The sequence below is a fragment of the Rhincodon typus genome, chromosome 1, assembly GCF_021869965.1.
Source record: "Rhincodon typus isolate 14 chromosome 1, sRhiTyp1.1, whole genome shotgun sequence".
NCBI lineage: Eukaryota > Metazoa > Chordata > Chondrichthyes > Orectolobiformes > Rhincodontidae > Rhincodon > Rhincodon typus.
Genome location: NC_063332.1, coordinates 76,038,858 through 76,055,947, shown reverse-complemented (window position 1 = coordinate 76,055,947; position 17,090 = coordinate 76,038,858). Strand labels below are relative to the sequence as shown.

General features: G+C 41.2%; 1 protein-coding gene across 2 annotated transcripts in view; it reads right to left on the bottom strand.

Moving 5' to 3' along the window:
- kdr (kinase insert domain receptor (a type III receptor tyrosine kinase)) overlaps positions 1–17,090 on the bottom strand; it is a 75,390-nt gene that overhangs the window by 35,129 nt on the left and 23,171 nt on the right. For both annotated transcript variants that reach the window (XM_020528870.2, XM_048600179.1), the window contains 5 exons: positions 11,405–11,522; positions 10,594–10,769; positions 5,145–5,301; positions 1,156–1,288; positions 728–836 (listed from right to left, as the gene is read on the bottom strand). In XM_020528870.2, coding sequence (XP_020384459.1) covers positions 728–836; positions 1,156–1,288; positions 5,145–5,301; positions 10,594–10,769; positions 11,405–11,522 — 693 coding nt within the window. The remainder of the gene's footprint in view (positions 1–727; positions 837–1,155; positions 1,289–5,144; positions 5,302–10,593; positions 10,770–11,404; positions 11,523–17,090) is intronic.

Genomic DNA, 17,090 nt, shown 5'->3' with positions numbered 1-17,090 from the left:
CCACAAGTCAATTTTTACCAAGCACATTTGTTTTGGAAGAGTTAATACATTTTAAAAACAATAGTTTGGCTTTAGTATTCTTCATTAGATAGAAAGCACAAAACAAGCTTATTTTTAAATTAATAAAAAGAAAATAGTTTCCAGTCTTGCTATCAAGACTAATCCATATCACTGGCAGCCACCTGCACCCCCACAATTTTCAAGATTGGAAATGTTGATCTTTTAGCATTTCAGTTCTTTTGTTTAAAACTTTAAAGTCAATTTTAGGGATTAACACTCCAATGCAGATTTTCAGGTGCAGTGATCAGTGGAACCTATGTAATCTTCTATCCATTAACTGTAATGAGTAAAAACGATAGAAGACCATTGCCCTACTATGACTGAAACTCTCAGGTCAGGACAGCTATTTCATAAAATCTGCTTTTTCATAAAATCTGCTTTTTCATTACTTGCCCTTATTAACATGAGCTTCACTGTATATAAATAATCCATTCACAATTTGGGCTTTCTGTTATAAAGTTATTTGCAACATAGAGCTTACTTAATGTATGAGAATTGTCTCAAATTCTAAACAATATCTTTTCCAGGAGCCATGGCAGCTGTACAGTATACCAATATGTCTGTTTATAATCATTTAGTTCTCAAATCTCGAAGTGCAAGTCTAAGCAGACCCTTTAGGCTCTCCGTACGGGCTTTCTTTTAATAAGATGTTGTAGCATTTACTTACTGGTTACATGAAAGAAGATAACCCTCTCATCTTGTCCGACTTTGTTAAAAGCCCGACATCTATACATAGCACAGACATTTGCTGCCTGAATCACAAGGGTGCTGACCACCTAGAAAGAACAATCAGAAAGTGGTGCCACATAAGAAATGGAAAAAGATGAGTTCAGCTATCAGTATTCATTCTGACCAACGGAGTGCACATAGAAAGAAACACTTATAAACAATGAATTAAAATATAAGACTCAAAACGTTACTACAGTCTTACAAATAATAATTAATTCTAGCTAAAGAATGGATTTCACTATTCAGCTTTTTAAGTCTGAATAAATGTCTGAGTAAATATTACCAGTTAGCTTATATATCTAATAACTTAATGGTATTTAAAATTGACTGTGTTAGTTTTGCTATATTTGTTAATGGTCGATTCACCTTGTGCTTTCCTTCAAGAAAAACGGTCCGAGGCTCTGTCCTCTCGATCTTGTTACTGCCGTCATTGTCTGCAACATTCCTCCAGATCTTCTTTTCATGCGACTCAGAGGGGTTTCTCAATTCTCTTTGAGAACTGTTCAAAATAAATTGACATCCGTGCATCGTCATCAAATCATACCTCCAAAATAATAAAGATGTATATGGTTCTAGCAATCTCCTTCCTCAGTGAGTCAACTTCATGCCTGAGGTTTGGAGTATGCATATCAGTGAAGTCCTCATCTGTATCCCGGCTCTGTACTTTTAACAGATTTGCTCGATAAGCGATGCTAGTTTTATAACTAGCTTCAATATCCCTGCAAGATAACCAGGTTTGCTTTCTTGTTAGCTGCGTCCTTCAGAGAAGTGGTCAGAATTGGAATTAACTATGATCCTCCCTCAGTTCAAACAGTTGAACAGTTGTCGGTGCTCACCCCGATCTCACCATTAAAAGATGTTACCCAATTGAACTAAGTTCTTAGAGAAATAGGAAATTTTTCATGTTGAACAAGTTAATAAAAGTGTACTTTTGCTAATATAATGACCAAGTATTTGAAAATATCTTCCTGAAATTGAATTAGTTAGAATGTTGACTTCAATATGATATTTATGAAGGTTGCCATTCCTGTGTAAATATATAAATATAACCATTCACAAAACAAATACTGCAGTCGTGTAAGTCAAAATGTAATGCATTATTGATCACTCACAAGTTTCATTATTTCAATGAAAATGAAAGCCATTTCTTCTTGCACTCTTTCCAAATAAAAAAAACAATTTCATTAAAGTCAATTAACCTTTAAAATATATAATGTAATTTATTTCTGTGTATGTATATAGAAATAACATATACAGAAATAAATTTCAAAATATTATTCAAACTCCTTCAAAGATTTCCAATTACGATGCATGTAGACGGATATAACTATTTTTGGAAGAATGGCTTTGATAAATAAAGTTTGTTGCCAGAGATAATTCAACTTCTGAGGAAGATAAGGAGACAGAGAAACCTCTACAGTCCTCAATAAGATTCTTGCGTCCGTGATTGAAAAAAGAAAACAATGGGGGTGGTAGAGGAAAGAGCAAGTGGAAGTTAGTAGCCAAACAAACAACAGGAAAGCAGATTGCCCAGGATTGTCATGCAGGAAGTCTACCGGACCTTCTGCTGAGCCAAGATAAGAGAAGCCTCTTGGGCTCAGTGTGGGAGGTTATAACTCATTGTGAATATCAATCAATATACTTCCTCTGGAATAAATGAATCTTATATAGACACAGAGAATCAGATCTTTTATGAGTTCAGTTGCCGCAGAGCACAAGTCTTTTTACAACTCTGCAGCTATTGAAAGACCGTGTCAAGTCTCGTGCAGTACGAAAGGGCTTGCAACATTTCATCCTGACCAATCTGCTGGCTGCAGATGCATCTGTCCATGACAGATAAGAGCGACCACCACACAGTCCTTGTGGAGACAAAGTCCCACCATCACATTGAGAATAATCTCCACCTTGTTGTCTGTCGCTATCACCGTGATAAATGGGACAGACTTTGAACAGATCTTGCAAGACAGTGCAGCTAGGAGGCACCAAGGGCCATCAACATAAGCAGAATTGTACTCTAGCACAATCTGTAACCTCACGGCCCAGCACATCCCACACTCAAACGTTACCATCAAACCAGGGGATCAACCCTGGTTTGATGGAGAATACAGGAGGCCATGCCAAGAGCAGCATCAGGTATACTTAAAAATGCGGTGTCAACCTGGTGAAGCTATCAGACAGGATTATTTATGTGTCAAACAGTATAAGCAGCAAGTGATAGAAAGAGCTAGGTAATCCCACAATCAACGGATCAGATCTAAACATTGCAGTCTTAACACATCCATTCATGAATGGTGGTGGTCAATTAAACAACTCACTGGAGGAAGAAGTTCCGGAAATATCCCCATCCTCAATGACAGAAGGTCCCAACACATCAGTGTAAAAGATAAGACTAAAGCATTCGCAGCAATCTTCGGTCAGATGTGCTGAGTCGATGAACCATCTCGGCCTCCTCCAGTGCTTCCCAGCATTACAGATACCAGTGTTCAGCCAATATCACTCCACGTGATTTCAAGAAATGGTTGGAGACACTGGGCACAGCAAAAGCTTGGGACCTGATAACATTCCGGCAATAGTTCTGAAGACTTGTGCTCTAGAACTTGCTGCTCCCCTAGCCAAGCTGTTCCAGTGCCATTACAATACTGGTATCTACCCGACAATGTGGAAAATTGCCCAAGTATGTCCTGTACACAAAAAGCAGGACAAATCCAACCTGGCCAATGACCGCCCCATCAGTCTACTCTTGATCATCAGTAAAGTGATGGAAGGTGTCATCAACAGTGCCATCAAGCAGTACCTGCTCAGAAATATCCTGCTCAGTGACGCCCAGTTTGGGTTCCACCAGGGCCACTCAGCTCCTGATCTCATTACAGCCTTGGTTCAAACATGGACAAAAGAATTCCAGAGCTGTGGTGATATCAAAGCTGCATTTGACCGAGTGTGGCATCAGAGAGCCCTAGCAAAACTGGAATCAATGGGTATCAGGGGGCAAATGCTCCAGTGGTTGGAGTCATACCTAACACATAGGAAGGTGGTTGTGGTTCTTGTCGGTTAATCATCTCAGCTCCAGGACATCTCTGCAGGAGTTCCTCAGGGTAGTGTCCTAGGCCCAACCATCTTCAGCTGCTTCATCAATGACCTTCCCTCCATCATAAGGTCAGAAGTGGGGATGTTTGCCGATGATTGCATTATGTTCAACACCATACGCAACTCCTCAGATACTGAAGCAGTCCATGTTCAAATGCAACATGATCTGGACAATATCCAGGCTTGGGTTGACAAGTGGCAAGTGACATTCATGTCACACAAATGCCAGGCTATGACCATCACCAATAAGAGACAATCTAATCACTGTCCCTTGACATTCAACAGTGTTACCATCACTGAACCCCCACTATCAACATCCTGGCAGTTACTATTGACCAGAAACTCAACTGGACTCACCACATAAATACAATGGCTACAAGAGCAGGTCAGAGGCTATGAATACTATGGCGAATAACTCACCTCCTAAACCCCCAAAGCCTGTCCACAATCCTCAAGGCATAAGTCAGGAGTGTGATGGAATACTCCCCATTTGCCTGGAAGAGATCAGCCCCAACAACACTCAAGAAGATTGACACCACTCAGGACAAAGCAGCCCACTTGATTGGCACTGCATCCACAAGCAGTCACTCCCTCCACTGATGCTTGCTAGCTGCAGTGTGTACCATGCACTATAAAAATTCCCAAGATCTTTAGACAGCACCTTCCAAACCCATGACCGCTTCCACTCGAAGGACAAGGGCAGCAGATACATGGGAATGCCCCCACCTTCAAGTTCCCCTCCAAGGCACTCACCATCCTGGCTTGGAAATAGATCACCATTCCTTCACTGTTTCTGCATCAAAAATCCTGGAATTCCTTCTGTGAGTGCATTGTGGATCTATCTACAGCAAGTGGACTGTAGCAGTTCAAGAAGGCAGCTCACCATCACCTTCTCAAGGGCAACCAGGGACAGGCAATAAATGCTGGCCCAACCAGCAATGCCCACCTCCTTTGAGTGAATAAAAAATATGAGACTTTATTTCATCAATAAGTCTATTGAACCTGTACCTTATTGAGTTTTCAATATCGCTGCTCATGTTGTATGTCTCACACTTTAATCTTCACTTTGGAAACTTTTTTTGTTTTACAAGAAATGTGTATAATGGTCATGGAAGTTGATAAATGGAAAATGAACGATATCCACCCACCAGTCTTGAAACACGCAACAAATCAAGAATCATGGTTTACATATTCATGTGTACAAATATGTATGTTTTTAATCTTAAAAACTGAATCTGATTTTTCATGACATTTTATTATTGGTTACTTACTGGTGGAGGAAGCTACAGTTCTCTACTGGCTGCCATTCCCAAATAATCTTGTCTGGAAGAGGAATGCCATAGACAGTGCAAATCAGAGTCTGTCTACTCCCATAGCTATAGAAGTCATTGTATGTAGCCACGGCTTTTTCATGAATCCTTGGGGGAACTGCAAAAAGTATTAAAATCATATCTTGAGAAATTACTTGATTTTGTGAATAAATATTCAACATGATGAATACAACGGGCTATTGGATGTGGTCCTGGAGAAGCAACACAAACATTCTGACTGCAAATTCCCCCACCGGAAATTAATAAGTTGAATTCAATTAATATTGAAATATTTGATCTAACACCAAAAGACAGCACTATTGCAAACTCTTAAATTGCTGTAAACACCCAAAATGTTCACTAATGTGTTTTGAGGAAAGGACCCTGCCATCTCTAACCACTTTGTACTCCACACGATTGCAATTTTACAAAATGCTGTTTATTTTTAATGCCCCCCCCAGCCAACTAGGTATAAGCCATAAATATGCTCTTGCCAGTGTTATTAGAAATAAAAATTCCTGAAATAGTTTAAGTTGACCCATTTGAAAAAGAGAACAAAAAAATGGCAGAATTTTTAATACATTCAAAAATCCTATCAAAATAAACCAGTGGGATGGAATGAGAAATTGATCAGCCACCTGTTACGCACATCATTCAATTTCCTTTTTGGGAGCTCAGTGGAATGGCAGAAGTAACAGACTGTGGAAAGGGAGGTCACACTGAGGTCTCAGTAAAAGTTGAAATCCATCAACAATAAGTTTTTGAATTTGTATTTTGGCAAATGAAAATATATACAGGAGATTTATATATCATATACATATTTATAGAGAGAGAGAGAAGTGAGTGATGCACAAAAAATAAAGAAGTAAGAAAGGAGTGGGTGAGGTCAAGATCCCAGGTCAGGCGAAACGGAGAAAACTAGAAAATAGAAGCAGGAGCAGACCATTCGGCCCTTCAAGCCTGCCCTGCCATTCAATATGATCATGGTTGATCAACTCAGTACCCCCGTACCCACTTGATCCCTATACCCTTTGATCCATTTAGCCCTAAGAATCAGGGCAGGACTTCCATACTTAATGGTGAGGTCCTGGGGAGTGTTGCTGAACAAAGAGACCTTGGAGTGCAGGTTCATAGTTCCGTGAAAGTAGAGTCGCAGGTAGACAGGAGGATGAAGAAGGCATTTGGTGTGCTTGCCTTTATTGGTCAGTGCATTGAGTATAGGAGTTGGGGCGTCATGTTGTGGCTGTACAGGACATTGGTTAGGCCACTTTTGGAATACTGCGTGCAATTCTGGTCTCCCTGCTATATGAAGGATGGCGTAAAACTTGAAAGGGTTCAGAAAAGATTTACAAGGATATTGCCAGGTTTGGAGGGTTTGAGCTATAGGGAGAGAGTGAATAGGCTGGGGCTATCTTCCCTGGGGCATCGGAGACTGAGGGGTGACCCTGTAGAGGTTTATAAAATTATGAGGGACATGGATAGGGTAGTAGGTAGTACGGGTGAGGGAGTTCAAAACTAGAGGGTATAGGTTGAAGGTGAGATGAGAAAGATTTAAAGGGGAGCTAAGGGGAAACTGTTTCATGCAGAGAGTGGTTTGTTTATGGAATGAGGTGCCACCGCAAGTGTACAATTACAACATTTAAAAGGCATCTGGATGGGTATATGAATAGGAAGGGTTTAAAGGGATATGGGCCAAATGCTGGCAAATGGGTCTAGATTAATTTAGGACATCTGGTCAGCATGGACAAGTTGGACCGAAGGGTCTGTTTCTGTGTTGTATACCTTTATGACTCTATGACTCTAAGAACTATATCTAAATCCTGTTGAAAAGACTCAATGTTTTGGCCTCAATCACCTTCTATGACAGATCCACAGGGTCAACACTCGCTGGTTGAAGAAATTTCTCCTCATTCCAATGGAATCAGCATCATTGAGAGGACAAAGTCAGAAATCACACGGCACCAGGTGTGACCTCACCTGACAAAGGGGCTTCGTTCCAAAAGCTTGTGATTTCAAATAAACCTGTCGGACTATAACCTGTTGTTTTGTGGCCTCTGACTTTGTCCACCCCAGTCCAAGAGCAGCACCTCCACATCATCACTGAGAGGTGTGAGCGATGTGAGGACACTGCGAAAGGCAATCAGATCTGTTGGGTTGTTTCCTGAGCAGACTGTCAAAGTCATCTGCAGAACACCAGAACTTTCCAACAAGACATCGCTTAGCTGGTGGTGAGAAGGGCACCACCCTGTGAGATCCTTCATGTATGCCCGGACTCTCTGCACACCGCCCGCTGCACTCAAAGCAGCTGTGGGGGTAGAGACTGTCACACATCTCCTTCTGGAATGGGCCTTTGCAAAGGAAGTCTGGAGAGAGATGCAGTGGTTTTTGTTGAGTTTTGTCCCGAGCAGCAATGTGACGCAGCACTCTGTGCTGTACGGTCTGTTCCCCGGGACGCACACCGACACAAACATCAACTGTGCCTGGAGGACCATGAATTCAGTAAAAGTACACTCCTTGGTCTGCCCAAAACTTGTTGCTCTTCGACAGGAAGGAGTTGACCTTGACCAAGTGTTGCAGGCTGGCACATTCCAAGGTCCAGGACTATGTGCTGAGGGACGCATTAAATCTTGGGGCAGCTGTTGCCAATGCGCAGTAGGAAAAGACAATAGTCTGAGGCCAAAGTACAAAGGAGGTCTGTTCAGGTATCAGGCCCACTTAGTGCATCAATATATGTAAATAATACGTTGCATCAGTAAAATGCCCTTGAGTTTATGGAACTGTTGGGAAAGTCAAATTCCAATGTTTTCTTGTTCTCTATATGCAAAGACTGCACAGAACCAAACTGCTCTAGTGACAATTTATGTATATATATTTATGAATAAAGTATATTTTTTAAATAAAAATTGAAGCAAGGGTCCATACTCTGTTAAGTTAAGGCATATCTGGGGAGCTTAGGGCCCAGATTTACATGTCCTGGTCCATAGTGCTAATGGAAACCCAAAGGCACGGGCATAGATCTCAATGGGTGCTTTGCATAATGGAAAAGAATGATGCAGGCAAAGACATCAGGATGCAGGACTGTGAAATATGAGAAGAAATTAACATAGAGAGAGGGTAGAGCAGGCTTATCAGCCTTGTAAATGAATAAAGCCGCAGGCCTGGACGAAACATATCACAATGTTGAAGGAGGAGATATCAGGAGCCCTGACAGTAATTTAGAAATCCTCTCCGGCCACAAGGAAAGTGCCACTATATTGGAGGACTACTAACGTCGTCCCATTATTAAAATAATTAGAAGAAGGATTAAAAAAAACTACAGGCCAGTCAGTCTGACCTCATGGTGGGAAAGTTATAGAAAGAATCATGAGGGACAGAATATATCAGCACTTGAAGAGACACAGATTAATCAGGGATGGTGAGCATAGATTTGTTAAAGGATTGTTGTGGGTGACAATTTTGATCAAATTTTTGGAGGATGTGACCAGGAGTGTTGATGTGAGTAATACATTTGATGTGGTCTACAGGGGCTTTTGCAAGGCTTTTGATAAGATCCCTCAAGGCAATCTGGTCAAGAAAGTATGAACTGATGCAATCCAAGACAAGTGGTAAGTTGGATCCAAAACTGACTGAGAGTCAGGATGCAGAGCATGATATAGGCATGTTTCTGCAACTGGACATCTGTTTCTGGTGGGGCTCAGTGCCGGGACCCTTGTTGTTTTTGGTGTACATTAATGATTTGGATTTAAACGTAGCACAAAGAATTTTGCAGATGTTGCAAAATTTGGTAGGGTGATAGATAGTGAGGAGAATAGCTATAAACTGTGGGAGGGCATCAACAGACTGCTTGGGTTCGCAGATGGAATTCAAGCTGGTAATGGAATTGCTAACAAGGCAAAGGATTACACTATGAATGATAAGATCCTGGAAAATACTGAAGGTCAGAGGGACCTTAGTGTGCATATCCACAGTTCCCTGAAGGTAGATGGGCAAGTAGATAACGTGGTGAAGAAGGCATACAAAATGCTTGCTTTATTAGCCGAGATATAGAATATAAGAACAAGGTGGTTATGTTGGAATGGTATACAATGCTGGTTAGGCCACAACTGGAACATTAAATGCAGTTCTGGTCACTATATTATCGGTCGGGTGTGACTGCACTAGAGGATGCAGAGGGTGTTGCCTAGCCTGGAGAATCTGAGCTACGAGAAGATTGGATAGGTTGGGGTTGTTTTCCTTGGAGCAGCAAAGGTTGAAAGGGATGTGATAAAAATGCATTGATTATGAGGTGCCTAGGTAAAGTGGTTAGGAAGACATATTTTCCAATAGTAGAGGGTGTCAGTAACCAGATAGAAGTCTAACAGGAGAGTTATGGGGGAATTGTTTCACTCAGAGGGTGGTAGGAGTCTGGAACTCAATGCCTGAAAGGGTAGTTGAGTCAGAAACTCTTGAAACGTTTCAGCACTATTTAGGTATTCACTTGCATTGTCATAGCCTCCAAGGATATAGGTACAGACCAGAGGCTGGGAAATGGGATTAGTCAGATCTTTGTCGACCAGTGTAGACATGATGGGCTGAATGGTCTCCTTCTGTGCTGTAAACAGCTGAGTCCATAAGCATACAACATTTAGCCAAGTCGCACAAGACAGTCTATGAGATTTACATGTGTTCAAAATACTTTTGGGACTTAGAGTTGCCTGTCACAGGAGACCAAGCCACTGCCTTTCCTGCACTACATCTGTGAAACTTATATTCTACATGAAAGCTTAGGGGGCAGCACAGTGCCAGGGACCCAGGTTCAATTCCAGCCTTGGGCAACTGTCCATGTGGAGTTTGCATGTTCTCCCCATGTCTGCATGGGTTTCCTCTGGGTGGTCTGGTTTCATCCCACAGTCCAAAGATGTGCAGGTTAGGTGGATTGGCCATGCTAAATTGCCTGTAGTGTTCAGGGAGGTGTAGATTAGGTGGGTTATAGGGGAATGGGTGTGGGTGGGATGCTCCAAGGTTCAGTGCAGACTTGTTGGGCTAACGGGCCTGTTTCCACACTGTAGGGATTCTATGTAACATGGAATATGAATAGTGTAGTCATGCCTTTATTCCATAATGAGTTGGTGTGGTGAAATTTCATTGACTTGAAATGAGTGTTAATGCATTTATGTACAGCATCAGAAACATCTCAGTAGATCTTGTCCATGCAAAGACTCTTTAACTCGAAGTCCTTTTCAAACCTGCAGAGCTCCTGGTCTTCCCTTCCTCCTATAACTTATTGTCTTTAAAAACTAAGTAAACAGTTGCATTCTGATTTACCTTATTGCTCCTCCTACCTTGGTGATGTCTTACACCAATGGTTTTGGTCCTTCACATGACATTATTCAGTTAAAAAAATGTCTATGACAAAATTTCTATTTCTTACCGTTTACTACAAGTTGGATTGTGTGACGCTGCTCTTCTCTCGTCATAGGATTTTTAAGTATAATTGTGTAGTTTCCAGCATCCTTCTCAGTCACATCACTGATAATCAATGTATACCCAACTTGCTTTATCTTGTAGTATGCTTGATCCTTACTAATTGACCTTCCATTCTTTATCCTATAAAACAAACCATCAGAAGCTCTTGTGAAGCACACTTCATTAAGCCCTTCTAAGCATTCATAGAAAACACTCAATGAAATGTATGCAGTGTTACAGCAAAACAATGTTGGCCATTAACTAAGGAATTGTTGTTTTAGTGCAAAATGCATTCGAATCAGGTTGCATGGTTTTACTCCTTTATTTTTATTAAAAATAACCTTTTTAAGACTTTTTCTGTGAAATAATTTACCATGAATAACTGAACAGACAATGGGATTACTTAAATTATCTAACAACGTGAAATAAAGCATATTTAAATGCATTCAGAAATTAGTGATCAAAAATCAGATTGAAAATCTGAAGTATTTGCAAAAACTTCTCATGATATTTTTGCACACATTATTGGTGTTCTGCATGAAACATATTGAAGTCTTAGAAACCAATATAGAAATTCACTCTGCAATTTTATGCACTCTATTTTAGCAGACAAACTGCTGAAACATACTGACTGTTGAATGTAAATGTGTCAATATTAATCATAAAACTGATGATTATGCATATATTTGCAATACTCTACTGCATATAATTGAAAATAATAAGGTATTTCTTACAAGTAACTCTTTGTTTATTTGTAACATTTATTTGGCAGTTACCATTTCATCTCTGGCTGGGGATAGGCTGTAACCTTCACCGGAATTTTGACATTCTTTTCTTTCAGCACTGCCTCAACTATCGACCCAGCTTTGTGATCTATGAAGATGAAGGGTCTGTCTGAAAGCACATAATGAAAACAAAGTCAGATCCTAAAAGCTTAGTGTTCTTATTGAAAACATGAGATTTGAAAATCTCTGAGCACCAGAAGAACTGGCACTGTTTGCATAAGGCAGCATTCTTCATTATATTTGTGTGAGCAAGTTGGGAAAATAAACCTTAATGTTCAACAATAGTGTGCAAAAGTTAGGCTTCCAGCACAACAGAAACTATCTGAAGAGTGCTGAGTCATCACAATAAGGGAGAGAGAGAGAGAGAGAGAGAGAGAGAGAGAGAGAGAGAGAGATAGATATATATATTCTGGAAGCCTCTCTTGGTGGCTGAAATGTACTTTTTTCTGTTTACATTAAAACAGCATTAGCTCATTCTCTTCATTACCCTACCTTCTCCAGTTTCATAGAGGGTGGGGGGGAATTGAGATACAGATTAGGATATTCCTGACTTTCCTGTAAATTTTGTCTCATTAATGTCCACTTAATGTATAAATACCATAGCTTCAAGAGCAGGGTCAGAGCCTAGGAATCTTACAGTGAACGATTCGGCTCTTGACTCCCTTAAGTCTGTCTAACATCTTCAAGGCACAAGTCAGGAGTGTGATGGAATACTCCACACTTGTCTAGATGACCAAAAACATTCAAGAAGATTGATACCACTCGGAACAAAGCAGTCTCCTTGACTGGCACCATATCCAGAAACACCCACTCCCTCCACCACCAATGCTTAGTAACTGCGGTGTGTATGATCTATAACATGCACTGCAGAAATTCACCAAAGATACTTAGACGACACCTTCCAAACCCATGACTACTTCCATCTAGAAGGATAAGGGCAGTAGATACATGGAAACACCCCCATCTGCAAGTTCCCCTCCAAGTGACTCACCATCCTGACTTGGAAATATATCACCATTCCTTCACTGTCACTGGGTCAAATTCCTGGAATTCTTTCCCTAAAGGCATGGTAGATCCACCACTGAGATGGCAGTAGTTCTTGAAGGCAGCTCACTACCACCTTCTCAAGCGCAACTAGGAATGGGCAATTTATGTTGGCCAAGCAGTGATGTCCATTTCCCATGAATTAATTTTAAAAAATAGTTTTGAGGTTTTGACATTTTCATTTATTTCCTTAGAGACAAAAAGCTGCAGATGCTGGAATCCAAGGTAGACAAACAGTAGGCTGGAAGAACACAGCAAGCCAGGCAGCATCTGGACGAATGGAGAAGTCAATGTTTCAGGTATTACATCTTCAGGACTAGATGTGGGGCTAGGGGGAGCTGCAGATAAAGATGGGGGGGGATAGCAGAATGGTAGTGATAGGTGGACATAGGTAGTAGGTATGAGTTGGTTGGTCAATGGGAGGGATGAATCCAGTTGGTGGCTGGAGAGGAGGGTCAGAAGGTGGAATGGAAGGGAGGAGGTGGGGCTAGAAAGGGAGCGGGGGATGGGTAGGAAGGTTATTTGAAATGGAAGAACTTAATGTTGAGTCCTCTGGGCTGTAGAGTGCTCAGGTGGAAGATAAGATATTGTTCTTCAAATTAGCGTTCTGATTCACAGCGACACTAGAGAAGGCCGAGGACGGACATGTCAGAGGGGGAGTTGAGGGGGGAAGAGTTGAAATGGGCGATGACTGGGTGGTTAGGCTGGCCGTTAAAGACCAGGTGACAATGCTCGGTGAAACAGTCACCTACTCTACATTTGATGTAGAGAAGACCACTTCGGGAGCACCATATGCAATAGACTAGGTTGGAAGAGATGCAGGTGAAGTTCTGTCTCACTGGAAGGACTGTTTAGGGCCCTGAATGGAGGTGAGGGAGATGATGTGTGGGCAGGTGTTGCATTTTTTATGGTTACAGGGGAAGGTACTGGACGGGTTGGAGTGGTTGGTGGGGAGTGTGGCACGGACTAAGGAGTGGAGAAGGGAGTGGTCCTTGCAGGAGGCAGAGAGGGATGGGGAGTGGAAGATGTTCCAGGTGGTGGGGTCTGATTGGAGTTGGCAGAAGTGTTTGAGGATGATACATTGGATGCAGAGGCTGGTTGGGTAGAAAGTGAGGACAAGGGAGACCCTATCTTCATTATGTTTGAAGGGGATGGTTAAGAGCTGTGGAGTGGGGGATGGAGGAAGCACAGTAGAGGGCTGTCTGGATGATTGAGGGAGGAAAAGCATGTTGCTTGAAAAAGGTGGACATCCGGGATGCTTGGGACTGGAACATCTCCTCATCAGTGCAGATGTGATTGAGACAGAGGAATTGGGAAAACGGGATGGAGTTTTTACAGAATACAGGGTGGGAGGAGGTATAGTCTAGTTAGCTATGGGAGTCTGTCTGTGGGTTTATAGTAAATGTCAGTCTGTAAACTATCGCCAGAAATGAAAATAGAGAGATCTAGAAATGGGAGGGAGGCATCTGAGATAGACCAAGTGAATTTGAGGGCAGGGTGGAAGTTGTTAGCGAAGTTGATGAACTGCTCTAGTTCATTTATTTCCTAACTGCTAAAGTTCATTCAGTAGAACTACTTTTTTAGTCCAATCAATGTGTACAACAACTGGATCTCAGCCTTCCCACTTCAAATTCTTCTTCTTGAGAAGATGTCCTTAATCCTGGCACCAGGCAGGAAACACAGCCTTAGTAACTCACTGCTGCATTGAAACAATACCTATTCTCACCCAGAACCTAATTGCTAAGGCCATGGGAAAGGAGCAGACACCTCTCAGGAGCCAATATGACCAATTACACTGAGGCAAATATGTTGGATCCCTTCCAGGGAGGGGAAAACCATGCCCAGTTTTTTTTATTCCAAAGTCCAAATCATGAATGCAAATTACGAACAGTAGAGGTCTTAGCATGATTCCTAATGGAACTCTACTGACCTTTTGCTACTCTGAATGATCCCAACTTCTGTTTTCTGTCTTGAAGCTATCTGTAATCCATTCTTCCACTTGTTCACCAACAACACATTCTCTGACTTATTTATTAGTCGATTATGATAAGAGACCTTACCACAGGCTTTTTGATATTCCAGATCAATTGCACTACTTTATTGCCATTGTTTCATACCTCTATTATCTCTTCAAAACATCCAGCAAAGTTGGAAAAGCAGGATATTCCCTTTTGAAGCCCATGTTTACTATTCATTATTATATTTCTCATTTCTAAATGTTCTTTGGGTTAAGTGGAGTCCTGTCAATGGTAGTAAATTATTTCATCCATTTGAACTTCATTGTGGGTATATTGCTCATTCACTTAAAATCAAACACAAATGAACAACAACAAAAAGAAAACTGTATTGCAAACAAACGATTGAGCAATGTAAAATCATTTATGGCTGCAGTGCAGTACCATCTTACTTCTAGATACACAAACAACAAACAGACACATTTCTCTCCTTGACAAAAGGCTGGGAGATAAGGATAGGAAAAGCTTCCAGGGAGACTGTTCCAAAGACATGAGTAGCAATAATTACAGGGAACAAAGAAATGGCAGAGGAGTTAAACAGATATTTGGCATCAGTCTGGAAGATACTTTGAACATCCCACTAACACTAAAGAATTAAGTCTCCTAACCATCACTACAGAAGTAGTATTAGACAAAGTAATGGGGCTAAAGGCAGATAAGACCCATAGGATCACATCCTAGGATTCTAAAAGAAGTAGCTATAGAGATTGTGCATTTGTTTTAATTTTCAAAAAACACTTGAATTCTGAGAAGTACCAGAGTTTTGGAAAATTATCAACGTGACACTCCTATTCAAAAAGGCAGGAAGGCAAAAAAAGGGTAACTATAGATCGATTAGCCTCGCATCTATTGTTGAAAAAAATGTTGGCAATCAGTGTTAAGGAAGCATAGCAACGCATTTGGAAAATCATAATCCAATCAAGTAGAGTCAGCCTGGCTTCATGAAAGGGAAATTGTGCCTGACTAATTTATTAGAGTTTTTGAGAAAGTCTCAACCAGAATGGATAGCGGGGAACCAGTAAATGTGCTGCATTTGGACTTCCAGAAGGCGTTTAATGAGGTACCTCACAAAAGTTAAATTATGGGCCCATGGTGCTGGAGGTAGTACATTGGCATGGTTAGACAATTAGCTAATGGGTAGGAAACAGTGGGTGGGGATAAAAGATTCTTTTCAGGTTGCTGACATGTGATAAGTGGGGTTCAGTGCTGGGACTGCAACTGTTTACAATATTTATTCATGACTTGGAGGAAACCCGCAAATGTACCGTAGCCAAATTTGCACATGACACAAAAATAAGTGGGAAGACAAGTTGTGAGAGGGATACAAACAGTTTACAGTTTATTGATAGTTAAGTAGGTGGGCAATAAGTTGGCAAATGGAGTATAATTTGGGAAATTATGAAGTTGTTCATTTTGGAAAGTAGAACAAAAAAACACTATTGTTTAAATGGAGGAAAGCTGCAACATAAAGGGATTTGGCTGTATTTGTGCATGAAACACAGAAAGCTAGCAGGTAAGCAGGAAGGCTAATGAAATGTTGGCCCTTATTTCAAGGGGGTTGGAATATAAGAATAGGGAAGTCTTACTGCAATTGTACAAAGTGACAGTGAGACCATCTGGAGTACTGTGAGCAGTTTTGGATCCCTTATCAAAGGAAAGATATCATTTCATTGGAGGCAGTTCAGAGGAGGTACATTAGAATGATGCCAGCATGGAAGGATTGTCTTACGAACAAAGGCTGAACAGTTTGGGATTGTACTCACTAAAATTTCAAAGAATGAGAAGTAATCTCATTGAAACAAATAGGATTCTTATGGATTTTGACAGGGTAAATGCTGAAAGAAATGTCTCCCTTCATGGGAGAGTCTAGGACCAGAGGGCATATTCTCAGAAACAAGGGGTGCCAATTTAAGATGAGGAATATTTCTTCTCTCAGAGGATTGTGAGTCTTTGGAACACCTTGTCACTGTGGGGGCACAGTCCTTGTGTATATTTACAGCTGAGATAGATAGATTCTTGTTGAGTAGGGGAATCAAGGGTTATGGGGAAAGGGCAGGGGGAAATGGATGTGACGAATGTCAGATCAGCCATGATCCTATTGAATGGCAGAGCAGGCTCAAGAGGCTGAACAACCTACTCCTGTTCCTATTCTTTATGATCTTATGGTCTGATTACTGCATATATTCTTTCAATCTCTGGTAACATTGCAGTGAAGGTACCACCTACTTGAGTTTTCTCTTTCCTTTCACAGTGTTGATCTTACTCAGTTGATCTGAGGGCAATATTCCATTAAATCAAAATTCCTTCCTACGACAGAAATCACCCGTTTAATTCTCCAATCTCCTTGTCCCTGCGTCAATTTCTATATTGCCCTTGGTAGCAATCCAGAAACTATCCTTGACATCAAGGTGCAGAGCTGGATGAACACAGCAGGCCAAGCAGCATCATAGGAGCAGAAAGGCTGACGTTTCGGGCCTATCCTTGACATTCTGCATTTTAATTTGGACCATAACTATTCAACCTCTCACAGCAAAGCATCATTCCTAGCTCAATCATGATCATTGGTTCTTAAGTGATCGTAACAACTGGATGTTCCGTCTCCCACACATAGTTAATCT